This window comes from Chaetura pelagica, unplaced genomic scaffold (assembly GCF_000747805.2).
Source record: "Chaetura pelagica isolate M959 unplaced genomic scaffold, ChaPel_1.0 scaffold716, whole genome shotgun sequence".
NCBI classification, from domain to species: domain Eukaryota; kingdom Metazoa; phylum Chordata; class Aves; order Apodiformes; family Apodidae; genus Chaetura; species Chaetura pelagica.
In genome coordinates this window covers 35,936-61,516 of record NW_009953515.1, presented here as the reverse complement: position 1 = coordinate 61,516, position 25,581 = coordinate 35,936, and the positions used below count along the sequence as shown (strand labels likewise).

Genomic DNA, 25,581 nt, shown 5'->3' with positions numbered 1-25,581 from the left:
GAAGGTCTCTGTGTTTCCAACATGGGTTGCTGAGGAGATGGGATGCTCTTGCTGGGTATCCAAAGCAGGCCATTCGCTGCTACAGAAAGTCTCCTCTGCATCTAGTCTCAATGGGAAAACTGCTGCCTTGTGGACTGTGCCAGCAGCTGTGTCAGGAGTAGAGCAGGCAGGGGACTTAAAGGTGATGCTTGAAACCTGAAGACGGGTTGGGTTGTGCAGAAAAGGTTTCTTGAAAAAAGCCCACCAGGGCTTTTCAGTATTCCTTGCAATTGCTGTGTCTGTTTGGTGTTATGCTCACAAAGCCAGTATTATCTTCTCTTTCTACTCCTGAACTCATTGTGTAGGGTAAATTTTGGGCAAATGGCCTTCTCCCTCCCAGATGGGATTGGAATTTTCTTTGATTTTTGGAGCAGCTAAAGCAAAAAAAAAACAACTCTGGCACTTTATCTTCAGAATAGCTGAGTCAGGTAACTGGTATGTTAATGTAAAGGGAGGCCTGGTTTTTTAACTTTCACCTGAAGAAGTAGCATGAAATTGCAAGAAAAGTTGTCAGGGATTACAAGCCTTGAACTTAATCTGAGATAGTTTGATTCAAATTCCCTAGGCTCTCCAGTATTTTTTTTCCCTAAAGACAAAAATACATTTTTTATGAAGAGGCATTATATGACTGGAGTCTTCTGATTTTTGATTTTTTTTTATATATATGTATATTATTATTTTTTTTTTAAAGTAATGCAAGCCAACCATAAACTTTTGTGGAGGTGGAGGGCTGCAGAGAATGCAAATTCTGTTTGGGTTGATGAGAATAGGAGGCAGACCCCAAATTATGGTTTGTCTGTACATATGTTTGTTACGTACAAACTTGTACATAAAGTAAAAATGTGAAGCTTTTGGAGGGAAGGATATTTTGTAATTTATAATGTTAGAGTTATTAATATGAAATCCTTTTGGTAGGCTGGCTGGCAGGCAGTCCAGCATTGTAGGGAGCCTGGGATCTGGATTCCTCCAGACAACAACTTTCTGCTGAAGCAATAAGCTGGTGACTCTTCTTGACCAGTCAACTGCTGGGCCTGATCTTGTTCACATCTGATAACGCTGGCATGTTTCATACCTCTCTTAATCCTCCTTTGCATCCGAAAGATTATTTCTGAGGAGGACTGGGGGAACTCTCAGGCTTGAGAGTTAGTGATTTTCCTTCCTTATACTTTCAGTAATGTGAAGTTTATGTTGGTTTAGGTCTGGCAGAACTTCATCTCACTTATTTCATTGCACATTACTAGAAATATTTTTTTTTTGTGATGTAAGAACCAGAAGATAAATGTGATCTGGTGGTCATATTAGGAAGGGCATGTGTGATGCGTAATACTAAATACCTAAGTTGTGGCAAACATCTAGAATCCAGATTACTTGCATAGGATTTTAAAGATGCAATTATGCTTCTTCCTTCTAATGTGAATGTCAGTTTATTAAATGTGTGCTTATTGAAGGACGGGTGGTCTCTAGAACAAGTAAAAAGCTCAAGTATGTTTCTTATTCTTAATTTTTCATCTTCTGTTCCTCTTTTTCATCCTGTTGCTTCTAGTCTTCATTATTAATCACTAAACATGAGAAACCTCCTATCTTTTTAGGATACCTTTGCTTACACTTTTGGTACAGCTCTTGGCAGGGGGATGTTGAAATGTGTCATCTTCCACCTCCCATCAGTAGGAACCTCTAGACATGGATCTCTGTACCATCCAGGTCTTGAAGCTTTGAGGGAGTAGGAGGACACCAGTGCTTTTGTCCTGATCAGCCAGTTGGGCTGTGTTTGGAGTGGAGGTAAAGGCGTGTGGAAAGCACTGGACTGTGGCAGCACTGAGCTTTTAAAAGTTGTCTTGAGTGTGTCTTGAGGGTATTTTGTGTACATGTGCAACTGTGTCCCTGTCCATGGCAGATAAGTTGGAACTAGATGATCTTTAAGGTTCCTTCCAACCTAAACCATTTTATGTTTCCTTATTACTCTTCAATTCCCCTTCATTCAATGAAGAACACTTAGGAGAGGAACTGTGATTCCACTTAGGTCACACAACACTGAACTCAGAGGAAACGTTTGGGTTCATGACACTGTGACCCATCAAGAAGCTGACCAACAATTAAAATTATATACATTACATATTAAAAGCCAAGAATGCAAAACCAAAATTTATTAAAAAGAGTGACTGAAAATATTTGGAATATATTTTTCTTATTTCTTTTTAAAGTATTCTTTGCTTGTGTGTTGTCCTCAGGCTTAGTAAAGTTTGTTGTATATACTGTTCTGTCCTGCAGGGTAAAGCAGTTTCTGTGAATTGTAACTGACACTTTGAAAGTTGTGGCTGATGATATCTCATGTTTTTCATTGTCAGATTCCAGTTGCACACTGTTTTGGGCCTCCAGGACATTACAAAAGGAAGTTTTGCACTGTGTGCAGAAAGTCACTAGAGTCACCTGCCTTTCGATGTGAAGGTAACTTAAAAACCCTACTCATATAGCCTTTTGTGTGGTATCCAGTAGCATACACTTTGCTTGCATTGCATACCTTAAGGGTGTATATGTGTACACACATACACTCGCACACACATGTGCTTACTGTGTTTGAGCGATTTTTTAATTATTTATCATCCCCTCACTGATTGTGGAAATGTGTGCTTCAGGTTAAGGAATAATAAAACAGTAACCTTCAATAAATAACAAACTCTCAAGCATGTGTGTACTGTCTCATCTTTCCTGCAATTTACTTTGGGAAAGCCTGTGGTGTTGATAGTGTGCAGTGAATTCATGCCTGAGATATGCACGGAATGAGAAGCTATTGTTGCAAAAGATAGACTTCTGTTGAAGTAATATATTTCTGTTTCCAGTGGAAGATTTTGGTATAGGGAATCATCAAGTATTCATGTTTCTAAAACTTCCCACTTTATACAAAATAATGTAGTATGATTTTTCTGTGTCACTGGTCTCAGGTATCTGTTACTTGTAGTAGGGATCAGGTGCCTTCAATGGAAAGATATTTGAAAATATTATTTGTCAAAATAGTACTGCTCTGAATGTTCTGACATGGATTCTCTGAAAAAAACAACAACTAAACAAAATCACCCAAACACCAGAATTTTTATGTGAAATACATGTTGGTATGACAACTGATTTTGATTGGAAGAACTCCTTAATTCTCTTTTGTCTCCCCTGTCTTGAATATCTGGTGGTTGCTGTTCAGTTGATGTTGTGAGGTTGAATAGAATTTAGTATTTTAAATTAATATTACCAATGAACTTATTAAACAAAAGATATAATCTACTGAGATAAGAACCAGTTCTGTATGGATTTGAGATGCTTTCAAACTTTCTGTTACACTGAAGGTAATATCTTATTTAATATGGTTGCCTACGTATAGGGGAAACATTTCTCTTTGATTGGGATATTTATACTTAGAAGTTTACAGTGTTTTCATTTCTGCTTTTGTCTGGTGAGTTGCATAACAAATCTAAACAATGTCTTTCTGACTAGTGGGAATCTCTCACTTAATATAGATACCATGTGAGATGGATGATTTGGTGGGATTGTCAAAGAGCCACAGATACCACAGAGTCTTTTCTGATGATCTGTCTTAGCCACAGGATTTGTGTGGTATGAGATAAAAACTTTCACTAGCTGTGTCATCTTTAAGTCTTGAAAACAGCTTTAGTTTGGTGATCTACTATAGTTAGAGCTTTCTAAATTCTGTTTTCATATTCTTACTTCCCTTATTCTACTGTATCAGCATTTTATCTATTACAAGGGGATATTTTCTTTTCCAGGCACTTCCATTTGTGTGTTGAATAAGAAATGTGAAATCACATGTTGTATTTAGGTATTAGAAATGCCTCGTCACTTTTCTGGTTCAGTGAAGGTTCTGAAGGTTGTGTTCCTTGCGTTGATTAAATAGTTTTCTTCTTTTGTGTGGTGTGAGTTGTTTGCTCTCCCATCTTCTGAATACCAGTAAACCTACAACTTTATTCTTCATTATTTTTTTCCAAAGTGTAGCTTAAAAAGGACAGTTGAGGCTCAGAAAGTGGACAAGATTCTTAAAAAGGATTTTAGGATTTGTTTCAGAAATGAGCTTTTTTAAGCTATAGAGCTTTTAAATCCAGATTGAGATGTTGAACTTGCTTCCTTTTTTTGCTTTCTTCTAATGACTCAACTTAATTAGTGTACATCTACTCTTGATCATGATGTTCTCTTCTGATATTGAAATCTAAAGAACTTTTCCTGGAATCTTTACCATAATTAAGATATAAAAAAAGGGTAAAGATGAAGTTAAGTTTTGTAAGCAGATTATTGACATCACTAGATGTACTTTTAAAACCACTTATGTAACTTGTATTGGACTCATCTTATCTTACAATAAAATAAATTTTCTTGAAAGGAAATAAAAAATTTTCAGACAAGCACTAAGTGCTGTGTGTGCATGGTCGGGCATCCGTTCTCAGAAATGACAATGCATGTAAGCCTTGGTTAGGGGTAAGGTAAGGTGAGGTAAGTACATAAACTTCATCAGCAAAGAATGTGACAATTATTAATTGCTTTGGGGAGCTATTTTTGTTGTAGAGTTCACTGTTAACTCTTGAACCTGCACTTGTGGTGAGAGTTGCTCTCCCTTTTTTTTTCCAAGAAGAGCTGGGAAGAAAAGAGGTAAGGGAGCAAACCAAACATTTTTTTTTAGTGTTAGATCATTTACAAAAGTTTAAGCATCAACCAGGAGCAGCTAATTTACTGAAAAGGAGGGCAGTTCACACTTCAGAGGTGATTCTTCCAAATTTATGTAACTGAAATTGTTTTTTTGGCAATTATGAAGGAATTCACAGCACTTTCAAGACCAGCTTGAAGAGAAAATCATTGTTCTGAGTTAAAACTGTATAGATGATGGAAGGGCTGATGAAGATGGAAATTCTTTTTGTAGGACCTCTGATTTTACTTGATCTTTACATACTAAAACTACATCTTTCCTGTCAGCGTGATAGCAATCTTAAGGGTGTAGGTCCTGAGACACTTCCGCCCTTCACATGAACACATTTTCTCCTTAATTCTGGGTTGTGGTTGGTGTTAGAAGCAGCAGGTAGGCTTTCTCCCTTTATTTAACTCACCCCAGTGTTCTTATCGAGTATAGTAAAAGGCAGTGTGTGCCTATGAATTAACCATTAAAAAACCGAGTACTTGTGTTAATTCCTCGAAGACACAACTTGGTCTACAGAAACTTTTCCTATTAGTGAGAGTATGACTCAGAGCATCTAGCTTGCCTGACTTGGCAAAACTGTAAAATATTCCTGTTGTATCTATGGAGAACAGTGAGTAGAGGGAGGACAGTAACAGTTCTTTAGCTCAGTGAAGGCTCACGTTACGAGGAGCTCTAAATGCATGGCTGCGGTTGACTCAGTGAGTGCTATTAAAAGAGGCTTGGCTTTGGGATGGTGGTTGGTCATGGTCATCTCTAGGGTTAGAGCAAGACAGTGTTGTTGCTGATGTCCTTGTCTAGAGCCTGGAGAGTGATTTGGAAATAAGGTATTGTTTTCTCTGTAATTTAATACTGTTTTCAGGGTATTTTCAGATACTGTGTCTAATGTCCAGTTGCCACTTTCAAATCTTCAGGTTACAAACTTCAGATTTTTGTGATTTGTTTGAAACAATAACCTGCTTGAGCAGAATGGAAGAAAATATATTTGAAGAATTTTACACTTGCCCGTTTCACTTACTCAATGACAAAAGTTGGATATCTTCCCGGAATACTTCACAGATTCATAGAATCACAGAATGATTTGAGTCGGAAGGGACCTTCAAGATCATCTAGTTCCAAGCCCCTGTATGGGCAGGGACACCTCCTCCCACTAGACCATGTTGCTCCAAGCCTCATCCAACCTTGTCTTCAACACTTCCAGGGACATGGCATCCACAGCTTCCCTGGGCAACCTCTGCCAGTGTCTCACCACCCTCACAGTGAAGAATTTGTTCCTAATGTCTAACCTAAATCTACCACACTCCAGTTTAAAACTATTACCCCTTCTCCTGTTGCTACAAGCCTTTGTAAAAAGTCCCTCCCAGCTTTCTTGTAGGCCCCCTTCAGGTACTGGAAGGCTGCAATAGTGTCTTCCTGGAGCCTTCTGTCCTGCAGGCAGAACAGCCCCAGCTCTCTCAGCCTGTTTTCATAGGAGGGGTGCTCCAGCCCTCTGATCATCTTTGTGGCCCATGTCTAAACTTGCTCCAATGTGGGTCCACATTGCACCCACAAGCATTCAAAAAGCAGCCAAAGGAGGATCTTTTTCATCTTATCTCTGTCTGTGAGGTCCATATAGTACTCTCCTAACTCTTGCAGTAATAAAGCTAGATATGGAGGTCTTTTAGCTTTATTTTTTTACTGACTGATTCTTTACAGCATAGCGTTTTATCTGGGGTTTTTTGGTAGATCCTCTTTTCTTTCACATCTGATTCTTCAAGTCAGCTTTTAAATAATGAAGGTACCTTATCCCAAAGCAAACCTGCCTAAAACGTTACGGACTTCACTAATACTTCTTCCACCTACAGTTCCTGACATGTATTTTGGAAGACAATGTCAAGCTTACTAAAGAGAGTGTGCTTAAAAAAGGATTACTTTCCTTTTTGTGACAATGAAGTTGTGATTTACTGTATGCAAACAGCTTGGACAGATCTTCTCTGAGATTAACATACCAGTGTATTCTGGTGAGTTTGTTTTGGATGTGCTTAAATCAAAAGCCTTCAGGTTATGTGGCAGTAGGCAACAGTTCCTATAAACTCTGGGACAAAGCTGTAATAAGCCAATCAGTTGTTACAAACTCAACTTGCAGTATCGGAGGAAATAATGGCAACCGCTTATGAGCAAAAATTAGCTCAGCCTTTCGTTATGCACGCTACAGCAGTTTAGTGCAAGGGAAATGGAGCAACGCACAGGGTGGTGCTGATAAGCTTCTTTTATTACCAATGTTTGCTGGATGGAAAAGAACATGAAGGAAAGAAAGTGGTTTTCTACAGGGAAAAAAAAAGTATGGGGTGAAGAGGTAGTGGAGGAGTATTGAAGGGGTGAAGGGGAGGAAAGGAGGAGATGCAAAAAACTTGGGGTTTGCAGCCGAAAGAGGTTTTCTTGTTTTCATGTTTTCAGTTTGTGAGCTGCACGTGCATGCAGACTGCCTCCCGTTCGCATGCAGCGACTGCCGGCAGTGCCACCAGGACGGGCACCAGGACCAGGTACGTGCAGGTGCCCCTGCAGCAGAATGTGTGAATCTCCTGTGTGAAAGCGTGGGCTAGAGGAAAAGGAGGAGTAGCGGGCTTTTCTTTTGTATGCTGCCAGTTCTCAAAGCACTTCTGTTTGTTGGCAGGCAGAGGAAATGTGTGGCTTCAGAGTGTATCACAGATAGCAAGATGAACATCGATTTTGACACCTGCTGAAGCCGCACTGGAAAGGCTGTGCATTGTAGACAGCATCCAAATTAAAAAGAAAAAAATTTAAAAAGATATTTTCGTTGCAGAAGGTGGCATGGAACTCTTTTTTTTTTCTCTACATTGAGCTGTTGGCTGCAATGCATCCCTGGCAAACATTGTCATGTTCCTCAGGCTTCCTGAGGTCTGCCTAAGGCAAAACTTCCAAGCTTTTCACTGTAAAATATGTGCATAATACTGACCTTTCAGGACTTTTTTTTTTTAGAGAACATTGGTTTTGGTGGACTGTGAAGACAGAGCACTATGTGCTAAGTTTTTTGATAGCTTGATAAACTTACTCAGTGAAAGGTACAAGTGTTGGCATTCATGTTTTTAGGGAGAAAATACTTAATGTCCTAGTCTGTGTTGCTGTTTCCTCAGAGCTGTTTGAATTCCTGATTTTACAGTTAGGTTGAAGGTGCTTCTGTATCTGCTTGTGTAACCCTTTAAGTTGTGATGTGTTCCCCTAGGATACTTACCACCATCACTGGAGGGAGGGAAACCTGTCTTCAAGTGCTCGTTGTGAAATTTGCAAAAAAACCTGTGGCTCTTCGGAGGTGCTCTCTGGCATGAGATGTGAATGGTGTGGCATCCTGGTAGGTTGTGGTGTTGTATGTATCTGTGGGAACCATGTATATGTGTATGTGTATATATATACATATGCAGATGCTTATTTAAACACCTCATATGAATATACCTTATTTGTACACTTTTTAATTGTACTTCATATGCATTTAGAAATAGACTTCAGTTATATACTTAATTATATAAAAGTATGTATATTCGTGAGTTAGATAGAAAATCTGATTTTTTTTAATCCCCTCTGATTAATCATTAAAATGAGAAATTCTCAACATCACAATTAAGCTTTATGCAAATCCAATTGAATTAAAATTTAACAGGGACTAATCTTTATTGATTTCTGCTTAGAAGCTTGCAGTTACTTTTCCTGTGTGAAACTGGAATGTATTTCAAATCACAGAAATTCTGCAAGGTGAAAGACTTAGAATTCTAATATGCTTATTTCTCTTTCAGTGTAGAACAGTTCCTAACCTGTGTGGTTTGGTTTTTTTTAAGCTGTCAGTATTGGTTTCTGTGTTTTTCCGTTCATGTGATGCGTGTTTAATTCCTGTGCCACAGCTTTTCACATACTGATACACAGCCTGCTGTTTAGGATAACGATTGGTCCATCCACTTTAAGCTACCTCATTGAAATATGATGAAGACTGAATGGAACAAATTAACATCTAGGGTGAAGAATGGGTCACTTATTTAATGAAAGTGTTTTACGAAAGGTCTAGATATGTCCTAGCCCAGGTTTTCTAATTCTAGTGCATGTTTTATAATAAACACATTTGCTTTCTTTGTGTCTTGCTAAGTTCTTGATTGATGCTTCTATTTATAGGCTCATGCTGCTTGCTACATAATTGTCACACCAGAATGTACTTTTGGAAGATTAAGGAATATGATTCTTCCTCCAAGCTGTGTGCAGTTATTTTCTCGGAACTTCAGCAAACTGCACTGTTTCCGAATATCAGAAAATTTGCAAACAGAACCAGGTAAAAAAAATTGCAAAGGTGAATGCACATAATCGATGAACATGTTCACGCTAGTGTTGTAATGCACTAAAGCGGGGATTTTTTGTAATTTTTGGGTTTTGTAATTTTTGGTTTTTTTAATTTTCACTGGCTTTTGTGGCAGAACTAGAACTTCTTGACATTTCTGGAACAGGACAGAGATTTTAAGATGCAGACTGTGTGTGAAACACTGAAATATCTGTTTACCAGTACAGGACAATTGAAAACTGTTATTTAAATAGTAAGCATGCAGAAAGTGAAAACCTAAAGTAAAAAAAATTGCTTAGCAGATTACTGTTATCATTGCTACAATATACTTGCTGATATACATGTTGGTTTCCATTTAGCATATCATGTATACAGATATTTTTATTTGCCTCTTTGATTAAGCTTCTGCACTTTTAAGATTTCTGTGCTGAGAGGAAGCTGTCTATTTAGCAGGGTAATGTTCTGCTGCCATCTAGAGTGCATGCTTGTTTAACAGCTCTTTAGGAACAAGAGGATGTTTTTAAGGTGCTGAATTATTTTTTAATTTATAATCTTACTATAATTGTAAAGCCTTTCTTTTGGTGCTTAAATGCAGTAGGAAATCAAATAAAAGGTAGACAAAATATAGTTTGGGGAACTTAAATATTTGCAGCTACATTTTTATCAATTCAACATGTTGCTCTTGAACTTTCTGCATGGAACAGGCAGGTTTGGTTTGGGCAAAGACAGGTGGTCACAAGCAGGAGCTGTGCATTCTCATATGCAGAAGCTATAGCAGGAATCCTGCTGCTGCACAAACAGCCCCAGGTCTATGTAACCTGGGTACACTGAAGTGACCTATAAAAGTGTGTAGGAGGAGGTGTTCTGTTCCTTTTGTTGGTTGGCTTGTTTTTTTCAGTGAGTTATTTTTCTTAATTAATTTGCCTACTGGTGATGAAAAGCAAAGTACAGTGCATACTTGAAAGTCATGGAGTTTTTAATGCTTCCAAGCATAAGAAATACCAGAAATAAACAACCTGGATGAGCTTGGTTTTGTGGGAAAACTAGTTATGAACCTTGATTCAGATCTATTGTTAGGTATTCTAGAGATGTCCCAAAGGCTTAAGTGAAGATCAAGTTGTATTATTATTACCAGAAGTTAATCTCAAACCATTCAAATAGCCTTTTCAGGTTTGACTTTTCTGATGGTAAGTTTGTCTTTTAAGTAGTGGTGTGTTCTTTTAATACATTTTACATGATGGAAGAGGTAGTTTTCCATTTCAGGACTTGAGCTACAGCTAAGTGTATGAGTTGTGTTGCACATACTCAGGTTTTTTTTAAGTAGTAATGTTTTTGCATTCCTTTAATTAAAATGTATGTCATGTACTTTGAATTGAGAGAATACAGTGCAGATCAGTCATTAGCTGGTGATCAGGAACAGACATATGGGGAAGTAAAACAGTAACTTAATTTGAACTGTTTCCAGTGGTTTAATATTATGAAAAACAAACAAAGAGAAAACCAAACCAAACCAACAAACAACAAAAAAATCACCACATTTGGAGAGCTGAAATGCATTTTTATAGTGCATAGGAAGTGTTGGAATCTCTGACCATGGAGCAGCTTGGTACAGCTGCCCTGGGAGTTGCTTCCACCTGTCCCAGGGGTGATGTAAGCTCTGGATAGCAAATCTCCTAAAAGATTCTGAGGATATTGGGGTTGTTTCCGGTGAGCAGGGAGCATTTCAGCTTTGATGGAGCTTTGATTTGATAATCAGCACTTCTGTCCTCACTTCTGTGGGACGTGTCATGCAGCACGCTCGTTCAGAAGTTCTCATGCCGCGGCATTGCACAGAAGGTGCTCCTCTGTTGGCACAGCTGGTGGAGGGCATCACTCAGAAGGCTGTGAAAAGACCTGTCTGTAGCACCAGAGGTTCGTTGGCTGTTGCCTGGATGAGTGAACTGCTGCAGGCACGGTGCTTCCCAAGCTGATGGTTGGGAATTGCCAGGTGACTTACCTGAGACAGAGAATGGGCACATCATTGTTGGCCTACTGTGGAGCATTTGTCCACATCAGCTTTTTTCACTGACTAAATGCAAAGTTTCATGGCCAACATTCAATGAACATCTCTGTGCTGGAAGTGGCTTTTCAAAACTCTTGGCTAACCAGGGGAAGCAATGGTAGAGCAGTTACTTCCCCTTCTTCCTACTGACAGCTGTCCTAGCACTTTTCAAAATAAGTTAATTGAAATAATTTCAAGATGTGGTTTGTGTAGATTTCCCTACTGTCCATACTGAAGAAGAAACAGTAATAAAAGAAAGATAACAGCTTATTTCTATCAAAACTTTAAAAAGGGGAGGGTTCAGAGCAGTTAGGAGTTCTTTCACTTCTTATTGTTGTATTTACTTTTTATTTTCTTACTTTGATGTAGTCTGGAGTGAAATTCAAGTAGGCATTCAGCTTTGGTTTATTTCAGGGTGTTTCAAGACCATATTGTCTGAATTTCTTTCCAGTTTGAAACTTGCAGTGTCAGTGAGTTATAACAGGAAAAGTATTTCAACCCTTTCTTTATGTTTTAAAATGCCCAACCCAAACATTATCATTGTTTTATTCTTGTAGTATGCTAAAGTGCTACCCAAATATTCAGGAAGTTGCAAGATCTTCAGTTTTGGACTCCTGCTAAGAAGGAGTACCCTTCTTGACATGCTGTGATTCTGCTTCTTGGAAAGTTTTGCTGCATTAGATCCTGACTTCCCTAGTACCTCTTTTTCTCTGAAGATTGTCTTCACTGATTACTTTTCTCTCTTTCATTTTGTATTTTGGTTTCCTGCTTTCTCCCTCAACTGCAAGGCATATTTTTTATAAAAATGTTACCTGACTTCTATCTTTTGGGAGCTTTGTCTGCATCCCAGTGGAGACTGGGAGTTTCAATGGATGAGAGTATGAATATGTTATATGATCAGCACACTGAGTTGGCTTGTGCTATATACTCCAACCACTCTTAGAGAAGAAAAATTCATCAATTTGGATTTGCACCAGCCTTCCTGTATGGAACTGAGTGTCAGGAATGAGAATGTAGTCATGCTGCTGTCTTCACAGAGGCAACTGTAATTGATAATAGCTTTTATTTTAATATTTTCTAAGTCTTTTATGTGTGATTTTACAGGCTGTGTTATTATCTGACATATTAGCTCATAGCTTTTAGTGAAAGTGACAAGATTCTTTTGAAGTCCTCTTCCAGAGTGCAGTAATTTCTTTCTCTTTGCATGTCAGCAAATCTATTTTTAAGTTACGGAAATTATTTATACAATACCCATGCTTCTGATTGTGACTGCAGTTCCTGGACTGTTTTGCTGATTAAAAACTTTATGGATACCATATATAACATAGGCAAAGACAGCAGCTTGAGAAAGGAATGAAATGCAGTAGTTGCAATATTGAAGTTAATAGTAGAAGGACTTAAGCTATGCCTTGGCTGTAGTTACATGACAATACACGTTTGGGTTTTTTAATGCTGTTTTTATAGTATGGATTATTATTAAAATAGGCAGAAGAAGAAAGTGTGCTTTTCTGACATTGTGTTAGCTTTTGTGATGGAGACTATCCTTAAATGACAAACACTTTTTTTTTTTTTTCCCAAGTTCAAATTAACAATTATCCTTTCTTAAAATGTTTCTGTTTTCACAGATGAAGATGATGATGTTGATGGGTCAACACAAGGATTAGCAAAAGATGTCCAAATTTCAACAGATTCAAGTAAGCAGAATTTTAGTAAGTGGTGATTAGTCACCCATTCCAGCCTTTATTAATATAATCTTAGCTTCCTTTGCCTTATGAAAAAATATTAAATAGCTATTTTTCTAATTCTAGGTATCAATTCGAGGTCCAAAATTTTTGTCCAACACTTTTATCCAAGGTCTTACAAATGTCTCATCATCATTTTCCACTGATAAATTGGCATAAGTGACAATCTGTTAATTGCCTTGATGATTTTCTATCAACTTGGTAATTGAGAAGAGAATACACAGTTTTAACTGGGGCCTTATTCACAATGGTGCACACACACATGGCTTCCAGGCATGCAAGTGAGTCCAGCCTGATGTTTGCTGGTGCTCTCACAGCATCTGTGACTTCATGGATACATGTGTGACAGCATCCTGTGGTCGTGCTTCACTTCCTGCACTCAGGAACCCATATGCATGCATGCAGAAGAGTGGAAAGCACACTCACTAAGAGAGTTAGAAATAGCATTTGATGAGGAAACACTGCTGATCAAGTGCAGGGCATGGCTGGGCAGGCACACCAACCAGCAACCTCTTTAGATGTCACCAAGTTCTTTTTATCTCCTTTCCTTTCTATTTTCCTGTACTTGTTCTTCCACAAACCAGCTTGACCCCTCTCTTCCTCTGCTTGTGTTTCCTCCCATAAACATCCCATAGGAACTCTTATGCAATTCCAGAAGGTTCTTCCCATGCATCACCCAAAGCACCGCACTCAGAGCACCACACACCAACCTCCTTGGTTGATGAGGTGACCACAGAGCTTCTCCTGTGGGCTCACCTGGTGGTGCCACCCCCAGCCCATGAGAATGTTACCTTTGTGTCAGGACATTACATGGCTTCTCTGATGACTGCTGTGACAAAGCCACCTACGTGCCTCTCTGTGTGTGTGGAGTCATAACCTGTCAAACTAAACATGACAGAAGCACAGTTGTGGTGTGCTGGACCTCTTCCACTGTCTCTAGATAATATGGATTGTATAATGTGTCAGGAATGAGCTGCTCATTATCTTCTATGTGTTGACTCAGTACATCTGCCACGTCTTTTGGGATGTTACCATGCTGTCCCTCAGGAGTGTCTCAACTGAATTATGTTCCAGAATATTTTAGTTTTTTCTTAATTCCAGTTCTCCACATTTTGCACATGCATATTTTTAAAGCCAGTGATAACAAGTCAGAGCAAATGGATTAATGTTGACTTGTAAAGACATGCTTTTCCGTAGAAAAGAAGCCCATAGAAAGGTCTATAGATTAATGCTGGAAGAAAATTTTAATTAGTGGTCTGCATTCCCTTTTGTTTCGTTGCTGTTGTAGCAGGCTTTGTGGGGCAGGTGTGAAGTTACAAGATTTAAATCCTAATTTTGGGAGCTTAAATATGTAAAGTCAACTATGAAACTTGGCCTAAGCCTACCAAGACACTGAAGCCAAAAGCATTAAATTACTGTAAAAACAACCCTACACTTTCTGAAATGATAGATTTAACAGATTTACAGAGCAGGTTTGGAAAAGTACTATAAATCCTTGTGCCTGAGAACATAAGCCAGCTTCCAGGGACTAGTCTGCACAGTGAACAATTAACTTGAAGAGAGCTGAATGTTACAGAAATAGTAGGATAAACATCATGTGGATGCTGTCATTAGCATAGTTAGTAGTATTGCCTGGGGAAGGAGTTGAGCCCTGAAGTTCTTTTTCGTACTAAAATAATTATTGGTCGTTCTGGGATTATATAACTGATAAAAATGCTCTGTACTGACAGACCTCAGATAGGTGGAGATAGAGATTAAAAGTGTTCCTTAGGGGGGCCTCCACAGGGTGCGTGTTACCTGTCCTTTCTGAAATGCAATGTTGAACTAGGTTGCAATAAGCACAGATTATTCTTGTTTTCCTGGTGACAGAAATCATTTGTCTCAGCTAAGGTGCAGTCTGTCAAGCTTGAAAAGTCAAAGGCAAATTTCTGAAAATTATTCCTATTATTTTGTGGTAATATGAAGACTTAGTAGGGGGAAGTTGGTTTGTTGTATATATGCAAAAAATTAATCCCAAGAGAGCTATCTCAGTAATTCCTGAAATAAATAAATAAATAAGAAGAGTTACTAAGAATTTAAGAGCTCTTCCTTGTGTGTCAATCCGTAGGGTTCTGGCAACATGAAAAGACATTAGATTCTGCCCTGCTTGGTTGCCAGAAATCAATAAAAGTTGAAGATACTTAACTAATATATAATAAGGCCTAGGCAACTTTTTTCTTTAAAAGCTTATCCATCACAAAGAGAAGTTGATGGTAGTTGCTCCTCCATGTGCTCAACTTATTTCCTCACAAAGGCTTTTGTTCAGTGGTACTTTAAGAGATACTTGTTTACAAGTCGAATTGCCATACCTGGTGTCATGCTGAAAATGTTTCTTCCCCCAAGACAGTCTGCTACACCTGCATTTGAAGGTATTTTGAAAAAGGTGATGCTTAACTGTGTTGAACGTACTAGAGGCTTAAGTGCTGAATGAAATTGTCTATTTCCTTTTCTTGGCTGAATTACCTGTAACTACTGAGAAAAGAAAAATTAGTGTTCTGGAAAATCACAGGATACTTTTCTTTTGCTTCACTTTCCCCATTGCGCACATCTTCCTTTCCTCCCCTCAAACCTCTTCATCTGTCTTTTCTGACACTTGATACTGCTTACTGTTCTCACTTCTCGCCAAGCTGTCTTTTGTCCTCTTCCCCAGTTTCTCTCTCCTGTTTTCCCTCCTTCCCTATGCATGACATTCACTCCCCAGTTTTGCTGCTCCTTCAGCTTCCTTCACTTTCAGTCTGCTAGTTCCTCTTCTCTTCCCTGAATCCCTTCCCCTCTCAATGGCTTAGGTTATTAGTCAAAACATTGGCTGCTCTGTATGTCTGTTTTGGGGAAGGCAAACATTGCTTCTTATCTACTTCCTGAGAATATGAAGAGGGTTTTTTCTTAATCTCTTCAAGGAGATTGAAAAAAAAAATTTCTGTAGTTCTGTAACATCCTTGCCAGAAGGCTATGGAGAGATATTTGCAAATGTTATTATCTAGTGTTACTTTATTCCCTGCTTTAGGCGTCCTTATGACAATGTGTATCAGATTAAAAATTTATCTATGGATACCTCAGAATGACATAGAGATCCATGCTTTTTGAGTAGTTTTGGAGATTGAGTTCTCTTTGCTTTAACATCCTGCTAGTCTGGGCACCTGGATACAGTTTCTCCATAGTAGCCCACTGGAAATGTGTTCATGCACATTTCAGGAGGTGTTTTGAGGGCTCAGCAGGCTTTCTGTCTATGTGTGGGCAACCCATTTGTCAGACAGGGACATGCGGAATGTGAAGGTCATGGCCCTGACCTGGGAGTCTCTGCCTAGGTAGCAGTTCACCTGCCGAATAAGGGAGGTAACATGTTCCATTGTTAGGTAGGCCCAAGTTAATAGCTTAGTGCTTGCTTATGTCTTGTCCCAAACTTGCTGATGGAATGCAGGAGAACTTCACTGTAATTCTGTGAGCTGGAACAAACTTTTTTTCAGGAAGAAGCAGACACTGCATGTGTGGATTTGAGGGATTTTTCCCTTGAAGATACTTATGTAAATGTTCAGCCTTCATAAAAAGAGTCATTGTACACTACTAAAACAGCTGACAGACAAGAAGCCATGTGTCACGGGCCGATGCCAGGGGGGCTACCGGCTGTCAGGTGCTTCCAGGACTTCCTCCCCCAGCTTGGAGGGGTTGTTAGATCAGACCGAGGGTCACACGTGGCGCTGCCTCTCACAGGGGAACGGCCGCTGCGGGACTGTATCTTAGAGTGGTAGTTAGATACACCCCCAGCATGGCCACAAATTGCTACTGAGACCAATGTTTAGTTTACGAATTAACTGGTTTATTAAAGGTTAACATAAACTGAGGGACCAAGGAACCGAGGTTCAGGAGAGATAGACTAGGTATATATCAGGAAAATAATTTTTAAATACTGTGGTCTTATTAAATGTACACTCCAAGGGAGAGGTGTGGAAGCAATGGAGTAAAAGGGTAGGAGTTGAGCCTGGCAGGAAAGTTAGAAAGTGAGTGAGTGTGTGTCTGTGTGTGTGTGCGCACGCGTTTACCCTCCCGTTGTGTGTGGCTCCTGGGATGTGGCTTCTTTTCCAGCTGCCTGGGCTTCGCAGCAGGTCCGTAGGGGGCCGGATTACCAGTAACAGGGGTGACCCCCCCAGCAGCAGCAGCAGTGAGCGGGCAGATGTGGCTCTGATCATGGGGCCACTCTTGTTTTGCTGGCTTCAAAGGCATTTTGTTTAGTCTTACGTGGGGGCAGAGAAGATGGATCATTTCCCACACCATGTCACATATTCCCCTGAAACGTAGTTTAAATTGATTTGGAGCCCTAAAGCTAGAGGGAGAAGCAGGTGAAATCAGATCAAATCATGATATGTATGGCACATGCTTGGAGAAGTTCTCGAAACCATCCTGGAGAAGAAGGGTGAAGAGTTGGCTGCCAGCATGGAAGAATGGGTATTAACACAACTTTGTGCTTCAAAACTGTTTTGGAGCTAGGGAGATTTGAGCTGCTCCTGAAAAAAAAATCAGAGAAGTGACACATTGGCACACGGCTCTCCTGGAAGAAGAACAGCAGAGAAAGAAGAAATCTGGGATTCTGAAAGGTTCTCTTCCAGACCAATTTAAAAAACCAAACATAATGCTTACCTGCTTTAATGCTGCCTTTTAGGTTATGAGTGGTAATACTGGAATAAACCAAAATGTTCTAGTCCTCACTGTTGTGTCACTGTCTCTAACAGTGACTAGAGAAGTATAGATGGCACAAATTTTGTTGGGAAGAATGGTTCTTGTTAAGTCATATTGCTAGAATTTAGTCTGTTAAGAGTAAGTTCCACCGATGTGTTTGAGATAGGCCTCTAGATTTCTTCAGTGGCAGAAGCATTCTGGACTACATCATTTTCCTGCCTCTGCCCCAGGCTGCACATAAATCTTTTCAGAAGCTATGTTCTGCCTCTGGGGATTTGGAAGTCAAAGGACATGAACTTTGGACTTATCAAATGTTCTTTATCCTTTTCCCAGGAAAACTTGGTGTCTTAGACTCCAAAACAAAATTCTCTAGTTTGGTGAATTATGCCTGGAATTGTCCTTTCTTTAATTGTTTTCTGCTTGAAAAGCATAAGCATCAAGAACAGGGTACTTTTTAACTCAGCATCGCATGGTAATTAAAAAAGTAATGTGTTTTTCAGGAGGAAGTCCGGATACTATGTTGACTGCTTCAACAGAAAAAGACAGAAGGTTTTTGGCAATGAGGTGTCAATATTATAAAACAGGCAGTAACTCCTTTAAAATGGAAAAATTTGTCGTGTGAATCTGCTGCATACTAGCAAGATTTTTTTAATACTAAGTAGTGGTGTGTAGAATTCATTTCTGTAATTGCATTATTTTCTAGTATTTAAAAATTGGAACAAGAGTGAGACAGAGCTTTAACTTCAGAAGTGATTATAGTTGAACTTCTTTCCAAAGTTAATTAGACAAATCAGACTGGCATAAGACATGCCTTGACTGTCATGTGGACGGACACTTGAATTAGTTGGGAACTGTTTTTCTGGATGACTACTTGCGGTCAAACAGGTGGCTGTTGTGTTGGTTTTTTTGTTAATGTGTCCCTAGAAGCTTATGTGCAAGAAAGTAATCTTTTCTCAAGTTGCAGTAAAAATACTGTGGGGAGGAGAGTGACAAAGTTAAACATTATTTTTCACTGATAAGTTGAGCTTGTTTTGTACAACAAATAATCATATTACCTTAAGGAAAGCAGAACTGAGCATACTGTCTATTTAGCTGAGGAACATACTAGAGCTGAGGACATTACTAATCATCTGTGGATCTGAACTCATCCTTGTCCTCAGTTTCTCTTAAGAACCAAGCCCATTCTTGGCAGCATTTGGCTGGTCTTAACAATTGGAGTGCTCGTAAAAAAATCTCCAGTTACAATTGCTAGGGATTCTTTCAGGCCAGCTAGTTCTAACAAGAGCAGAGTATGAAGACAGTTTGAATGAAAACAAGAACTAAAACTTGTATTAATGTTTTTATTCTCAGATGGTTGTCTGCCCTTTGGGTTGCTAGAGAAAACAGTAGAGATTTTGTTCATGTTTTGATGGTTCATACTCAGAACATTGTCAGTTCTGTCAGCAACTAGCATATGCTGTGTTTTATCAAATTGTGTTAACCCTAAAAAAGGTCACCCAGGACATCTAGGCATGTCTTTTGATTAAAATTTGACTATGCTAAAGTAGCCATAAAGATCACTGACAGAAATCTGTTTCTGAAAGAATTTCACATTTTCTGATGTTAATCCAGCAGGGATTAAATGAGTGGATCTCTTTCTGACATATGGTGTAGTCTCAATATGATGGAAACAGCATTTCAAGGATACTTTAGGAATTACAGTTGATGGTATTTAAATGTTACTTATATTGTGACCAAAAATATATATATATATATATTTGACAATGGACAAGTTGATAACTGGAAAACAGAAAAGCCAAATCCACTTGGCAATACTACTTTCCCAAGCTCACTTCTCCAATAGAATAATTCATTCCCATTGCTGTAAAGTGTCCATTGCATGTGGAAACTGTATCATCATTTTCAGATGTTGTAAAAGGTTTCAGCCAACTGCTCTCCAATGATACTTGAGGAATAGTCATATAGGAAAGAAAAAAATTAGAGCTGTGCTTCCAAAGGTCGTTCTTCTTCAGAGGAGCCTGAAGTAGACCTGCAAAACCAGGGGCCCAAAGGTCTATCTTGTTGTAGATACCATTTAGAAAGGCAGTGATTTTCAATTCTTAAATTTTACTTTCATTTAGGATTTTAGTTCTTTTGCTGCTTGCTTAAACCCTTTGTGCTTTCACATCAATGTCCAAATGGAAACCAGTAAAAAGTAGTGTTTGTCTCTTGAAGGTCATTACTGGGACCAATGCTGTATATTATCTTCATCAATAAAGGAGAGTGGGATTGAATGAATGAGGTTTTTTATGTCTGTGATTTGATTCTGTCCATGAAGAGTAGTCATGTGTGCTCTGAAGCGTGGGCTCTCTGGAGAGGACATAAAAGAACCTGGAAAACTAAACATCTCGTCAAGTCTTTTCATAACAGTGTGATCAGGAATCTTCTTTTTGGTCTGGGTTGATTAACGTGGCTCCTTTCCATAGGCAGTAAGAACACAGATATTGGTCTGGTATTGTTTTTTAAAACCTCTCAAAAGCTGCCTATCCTGTCAAAATTTGGTTACAGTTTGCTATTGCTCTTAAATTAGTCACTAAAACAAGAGAGAAACTTTGTCATACAGTGGGCAGGACAGATTGAGTCTTAACTCATCTTTGTGAAATGTGATCCTGAAATCCACCTTTCAGAGATGTCTGTGCAATAAACTGTGCTCCATGATTTGCACATGGATTTCATAAAGCTTTGGTGAAATGAAGCATAGCAAAGGGTTTTAGTTCTTAATTTGATGTACCTGCTTTCCTCTGATTTTCCTGTTGTTCCTGAATTTTCTCCTATTGCCTGAACAGCTAACCAGGTACTTTAAGGACTTTATTTGCAAGGATGCTCTCAGAACTGACAATGCTTTGGGAGTAGGTCTGACGGTGATGGCACTCTGTCTTGGTTTTCATGTTCTTGAACTGGTCAATAATAAATGCATTGTTGAATGGTGAGGTTGAGGCAGTGATAACATAACTTTTAATATATAAGTATACTGCTTAAATCATAAGCCAGGATAAAACAATGATTTGTTGAAATACTCTCATAGCTTTCCTCCATGACTGTTTTAAATGAACAGTAACGAAACAAAAATGAAAGGGTTCAGCCTCAAAGTTAACAACAAAAAAACTCCAGTGAGTTAAAAGCGGGTTTTTAATAGTTCCATTATATTCTTCCAACTCAGATAGTGTTATGATTTGAGGGGTGTGTTATTGAAATACGATAATTGTTTTCATTCAGGTAAACAAACATTAAAGATATTTGATGGGAATGATGCAGTGAAACGCAATCAATTTCGACTGATTTCAGTTCCAAGGATTGCAAAAAATGAAGAAGTTGTGGTAAGATACCTGGTGAAGGTCAATATTCCAGTGTGATAAAGGGGCATATGATTGTATATTACGGTAGTCAAAGGCTAACAGTTTGACAAATGTAACTCAACAACAATGAAGTCTGTAAACAGGCTGTAATATTACAATGTAATTTGACTTCTGTATGTAGTGCACTTGCTTTAGAGCATCTGAAGAAGTGGTGGCCTACATATCTATAGCATAATGGGGACCACAGCATATTACATGTTAAGCAGTCTTTCTCCTTCCCTGTGTGACACTGAAGTCTGATTTTACTGATGTGAGCAATACTGGATAATCACCTCCTTTGATCTGCTCCTCTTTGATAGTATATAGTGGTTTGACATTTATTCAGGACAGCCATCACTATTGCACTTCAGCTAATTAGCTCTGTAAACTGAAGCGTGCCGTATTTGCATCCAGTCTTTGGCTGTGAAATACTAATCACATAGTGGCCATTCCCTGTCTTTTTCAGTGCTTCATCTGGACTGGATATGTGAGTCAGTACTAAATCAAATGTTCTGTACAGATCTTAATTTACTGGGCTGGGTAGAGACCCCATACTGTGCAGAAATGAAGCCTAGAGGGAGTATGGAGTGGTGTACAGTAGCACTGAGAATGGTTAGGACTAGAATCCTAAAGGACTTGGCACAGAAGTCTGGAGACTTTTATTATATCAGAATTTTGATAATTTAAACCTACAGTTTCTCATTATTATTGTTGTTGTTGTTATTAATTATTGTTGTTATTATTATTATTATATTGATATTGTGCTCAAAATCAATAGGAATTTTGAAAATGGTTTGTAGCATTCTGCATGTTAAAGTTCTTCAAGGAAAATTGTGGATGGTGCTGAAAACACTTGCCTTTCAAGCACATTTCATCAGGATGATGCTTATAATACCACTGTAGATTGAAATACCAGTTCATGTAAGTGACTTACTAGGCTGTATTCAGTGCAGTGTCTATGTTAGCAGAGGTGCTGCAGGCATGGGCCAGTAATGGATGTAAAATTCCTGTGACTGTGTCTTCTAAGTACAGCCCTCACCTTTCCTCTTCACTGGTATGTGGGTTCAGGGCATCTTGGGGCTGAGAAGCTCACTGATTGTCAGCGTGGCCTCAGGGCAAGAAGGTTAAATATGCAAAGTTGGCCAAAAGCAACTGTAATTTACCATTTTCCTTGTGGAGTAAATTTTGCACTTCATGAGTGTACCTTTATGGGTGATTTTTTAATTATTTTTTTTTACAATTCATCTATGGACTTCAATGAGTAGATGGTGAGACCCTGGAATAGGTTGCCCAGGGAAATTGTGGCTTCCCCTTCCCTGGAAGTGTTCCCAGCCAAGTTGAATGGGGCTCTGAGCAACCTCATCTACTGGGTGGTGTCCCTGCCCTTGCAGGGGATTGGATCTAGATGATCTTTAAGGTCCCTGCTGACCCAAACCATTCTGTGACAAAAATACTGTAGGCTCTGTTCAAATCCATTGATATTTTTATATTTTCCACTAAAAATTGTTTTCAGAACTTAGCCCTTGTTTTGGTTTTTGCCATGTTTATCCACTGTTCTGCACTCAATACATGTGTTAAAGGCTGGTTCCATAAGTAAGGTATTTGTAAAAGTCTGTGGCTGTGCAGATGTTAACTGTCTTTTCAAGAAAATGTTAATTTATCTTGCTATATTGTAGGAGGCTGCTTTGAGGGCATACTACATAAATGATGACCAGCAAGAATATGAGCTTCAGACCTTTACACAGCAGGCACTGCTGTCTGATGATGTTATCAACAGGAATGACGCTGCAGAGAACAGCAACTTGGGCTCAGTGTTCCGAGAATCTGTCCCTGAGGCTTGGATCATCAGGGCCAAACCAAAGGACGAGGAGGTGATCAAAATTTATCCTGCCTGGCTGAAGTGAGTGTTTTGCTCATTTATCACAAGAATATACTGCTTGACTATGTGTGTCCTCTGTAGTCCAGCCTGTTCTGTTTCAGAATCCTGGAATCGTCAAGAGTTGGAAGGGACCTCTAGAGATCATCCAGTCCAACTCCCCTGCTAAAGCAGGGTACCCTAGAACACATTACACAGGGCTGCATCCAGGCAGGTCTTTAATCTCTAGAGAAGGAGACTCCACTACCTCCCTGGGCAACCTGTTCCAGGGCTCTGTCACCCTCACCAGTAAGAAGTTTTTCCTCATATTTAAATGGCGCTTCCCATGTTCCAGCTTGTGCCCATTGCCCCTCCCCCTGTCACTGGGAACTGCTGAGAAAAGTCTGGCTCCATCGTCCTTGCACCCACCCTGTAGATACTTACAGGCATTAATAAGGTCTTCCTTCAGCCTTCTACAGGCTAAAGAATTCCAGCTCTCTCAGCCTTTCTTCATAAGATTGAAGTTACACAAGTGTAACAGAGGATATAGTTTCTTCTGTATTTCAGGATCCTTCTGCTTCTCTTTCTGAATGAGTAATATACATATTATGCATTTCTGTGCCTGGAAATGTGCTTGTGGGTTTCTTTACATGCACAGAACACACTGTACAGCTTATTCAGTTCTATTGTCATGTATTTGGCCAAAAAGATGCAATTTTTCATTAACTGCCTCTGTAAGCAAATGATGACGTGCAGATGTCACTTGAAAGCTTGATTTTTTTGGAAGAAATACTAAGTAGGAAGTGTTCAGTTTAACTTATGTGAGGAGCAAAAAATAAAGAAAAAAAATGTGTTCCATTTACCACTGAATCAATATACATTTAAAGCATATTTAGCAGTGGAAACAAGACTGGCTGGTGACGTATGTATTTATGTAGAGCAGTGGATAAAATTTAAACATTTCTTCATTTTACTAATACAACTACATTGCCAAATTCTCTTAAAGACTTGCTGCTAATTCTGTGTATAGGAAGAAGTTAAATTGCAGTACTCCAATTGTAATGACCAGTTCCTTGAGATTAAAGTCTTGCCTGTCTGTGGGGCTGCTACTGCATCTGCTGTGAGCCTCAGTGAATGCTGTTCTTCAACTAATACAAATTTCTGCCATTGAAAATTTGTTACTTATCTAAAAAAGGTACACACAGGATAAGTCAAATTTTTGTCCTGAAGATAAATACTTCTTTTCTCTTTAGGGTGGGAATGGCATATGTTTCCCTACGAGTAAATAAGGATAGCACTACGCAGACTGTGATTAAGGAAGTGCTTCCATTACTTGGAAGGCAGGTAAAGGAAAAATCATAAGTGTCTGTATACTACCTGAGTGACCCTGAAATGGGCTTTGTATGTTTTTCTCTTTAGAAAAATTGTTAACAGGCAATTTGTGGTTAATGTGAATGTTGTTAATGTTGGTAAATTACCTCTTGTGGTTGTTGAGATGCTTAAAACTTTTCTATACTCTTGATGGTAGTAGATCTGGTTGCTCTGTACTGCAGGTTGCCATCAGTACCTTTCTAGGTCAAGCAGATTTACTTGTATGAACACAATGATTCTTGTCAAGCAGAATCTTTTTTTCTGGTTTTTTATGTCTTGAGATATTTAAAATACAATTGTATGTAACCACACTGCTAATCTTACCTTTTTGGGAAACTGACAGTCACTGCCAGCACAGTGACGCTTGTCACCTTCTTTGCTCTGCACTGCCAAGGAAATCGTAGAGTCATAGAATATCTCAAGTTGGAAGGGACACAAAATGATCATCAAATGATCATGATCCAACTCCCTGCTCCTTGGAGGACTACCTAGAACTAAACTATAGGGCTGCAAGGATCATCCACATGCTTCTTGAACCCTGGACCTCTTTCCTGGGAAGTCTGTTCCAGTGACCAACCACCCTATCAATGAAGAAGTTATTTGCCTGTGCTGAAGATCTTCTTCAAGCTGCTCTCATCACATTTGAGGCAAAGCAAATGTAAACAGTTGAGGTTTTTAATACCCCTGTTTGTGGCTTGTGGAGTGAGATCATTTGTCCTCTTGAGTATCAAGGCCAAAAATCAAGAAGCTTCCTCAGTCCTGAGGGTTGGAATAATCTTAGTAAATAGTTCAATGCTGAGCTCTACTAACTTTTCTCCTATGGCTGCAATAGGCTTAGAAAGTCCCTGGCAGCATAGTTTGAGAAAGAGACTGTGGCATATGTGAAGGAGGTTTCATTCCATCAGTGCCACTGGAGTGTCCCCAGCGATGGAGACTGGTCAGCCTGCTTGGCCGCACCTGAGTCCTAGGCCATCATTCCCAGCCCTGCAGTCTTTCTCTGGAAGAACTGTCTGGAAATATTCTAGTTTAGCTGTTGGTCACCCAAAGGGATAAAGTAGTGCTTGACAGGTGCCCCTTTGCCATGGACTGTGAAGATGCCAATGTAGTTAAAGGTACAGGAACCTGATACCACGTGTGGGAGACTGAGTGTGTAAAATGATTATTTTTTCTGGCTCAAGAGGAGTGGATTAGGGGAAGAACATTGTGATTGATTTTAAAATGTTTAATTTTCCACACTCTGTGTGTGCAGAGTGAAACATAACTTTAATGTAAACGTCTGTCAAATTCGTATTTCATTCAGGACCTACATTTACATGTTGCATCTTTTGACAGATGGAGAGCCTCCAGAATTTCAGATTGGTGGAAGTGCTTATGGGCAGTAAGCAAGGTAAGTGAAGGAGCATTGGCCAAACACACATCTGTAACTAGTCTTCTACTTCCCCCCCCC

The 25,581-nt window shown here is 39.2% G+C and overlaps 1 protein-coding gene across 1 annotated transcript in view; it reads left to right on the top strand.

The window, feature by feature from the left end:
• DGKQ (diacylglycerol kinase, theta 110kDa) overlaps nt 1-25,581 on the top strand; it is a 66,180-nt gene that overhangs the window by 14,718 nt on the left and 25,881 nt on the right. Inside the window, exons 3-11 of the mRNA XM_009999472.1 lie at nt 2,385-2,484; nt 7,160-7,245; nt 7,947-8,072; nt 8,882-9,035; nt 12,708-12,776; nt 20,790-20,890; nt 22,585-22,808; nt 24,017-24,107; nt 25,467-25,521. Of these exons, the coding sequence (XP_009997774.1) occupies nt 2,385-2,484; nt 7,160-7,245; nt 7,947-8,072; nt 8,882-9,035; nt 12,708-12,776; nt 20,790-20,890; nt 22,585-22,808; nt 24,017-24,107; nt 25,467-25,521 (1,006 nt within the window). The remainder of the gene's footprint in view (nt 1-2,384; nt 2,485-7,159; nt 7,246-7,946; nt 8,073-8,881; nt 9,036-12,707; nt 12,777-20,789; nt 20,891-22,584; nt 22,809-24,016; nt 24,108-25,466; nt 25,522-25,581) is intronic.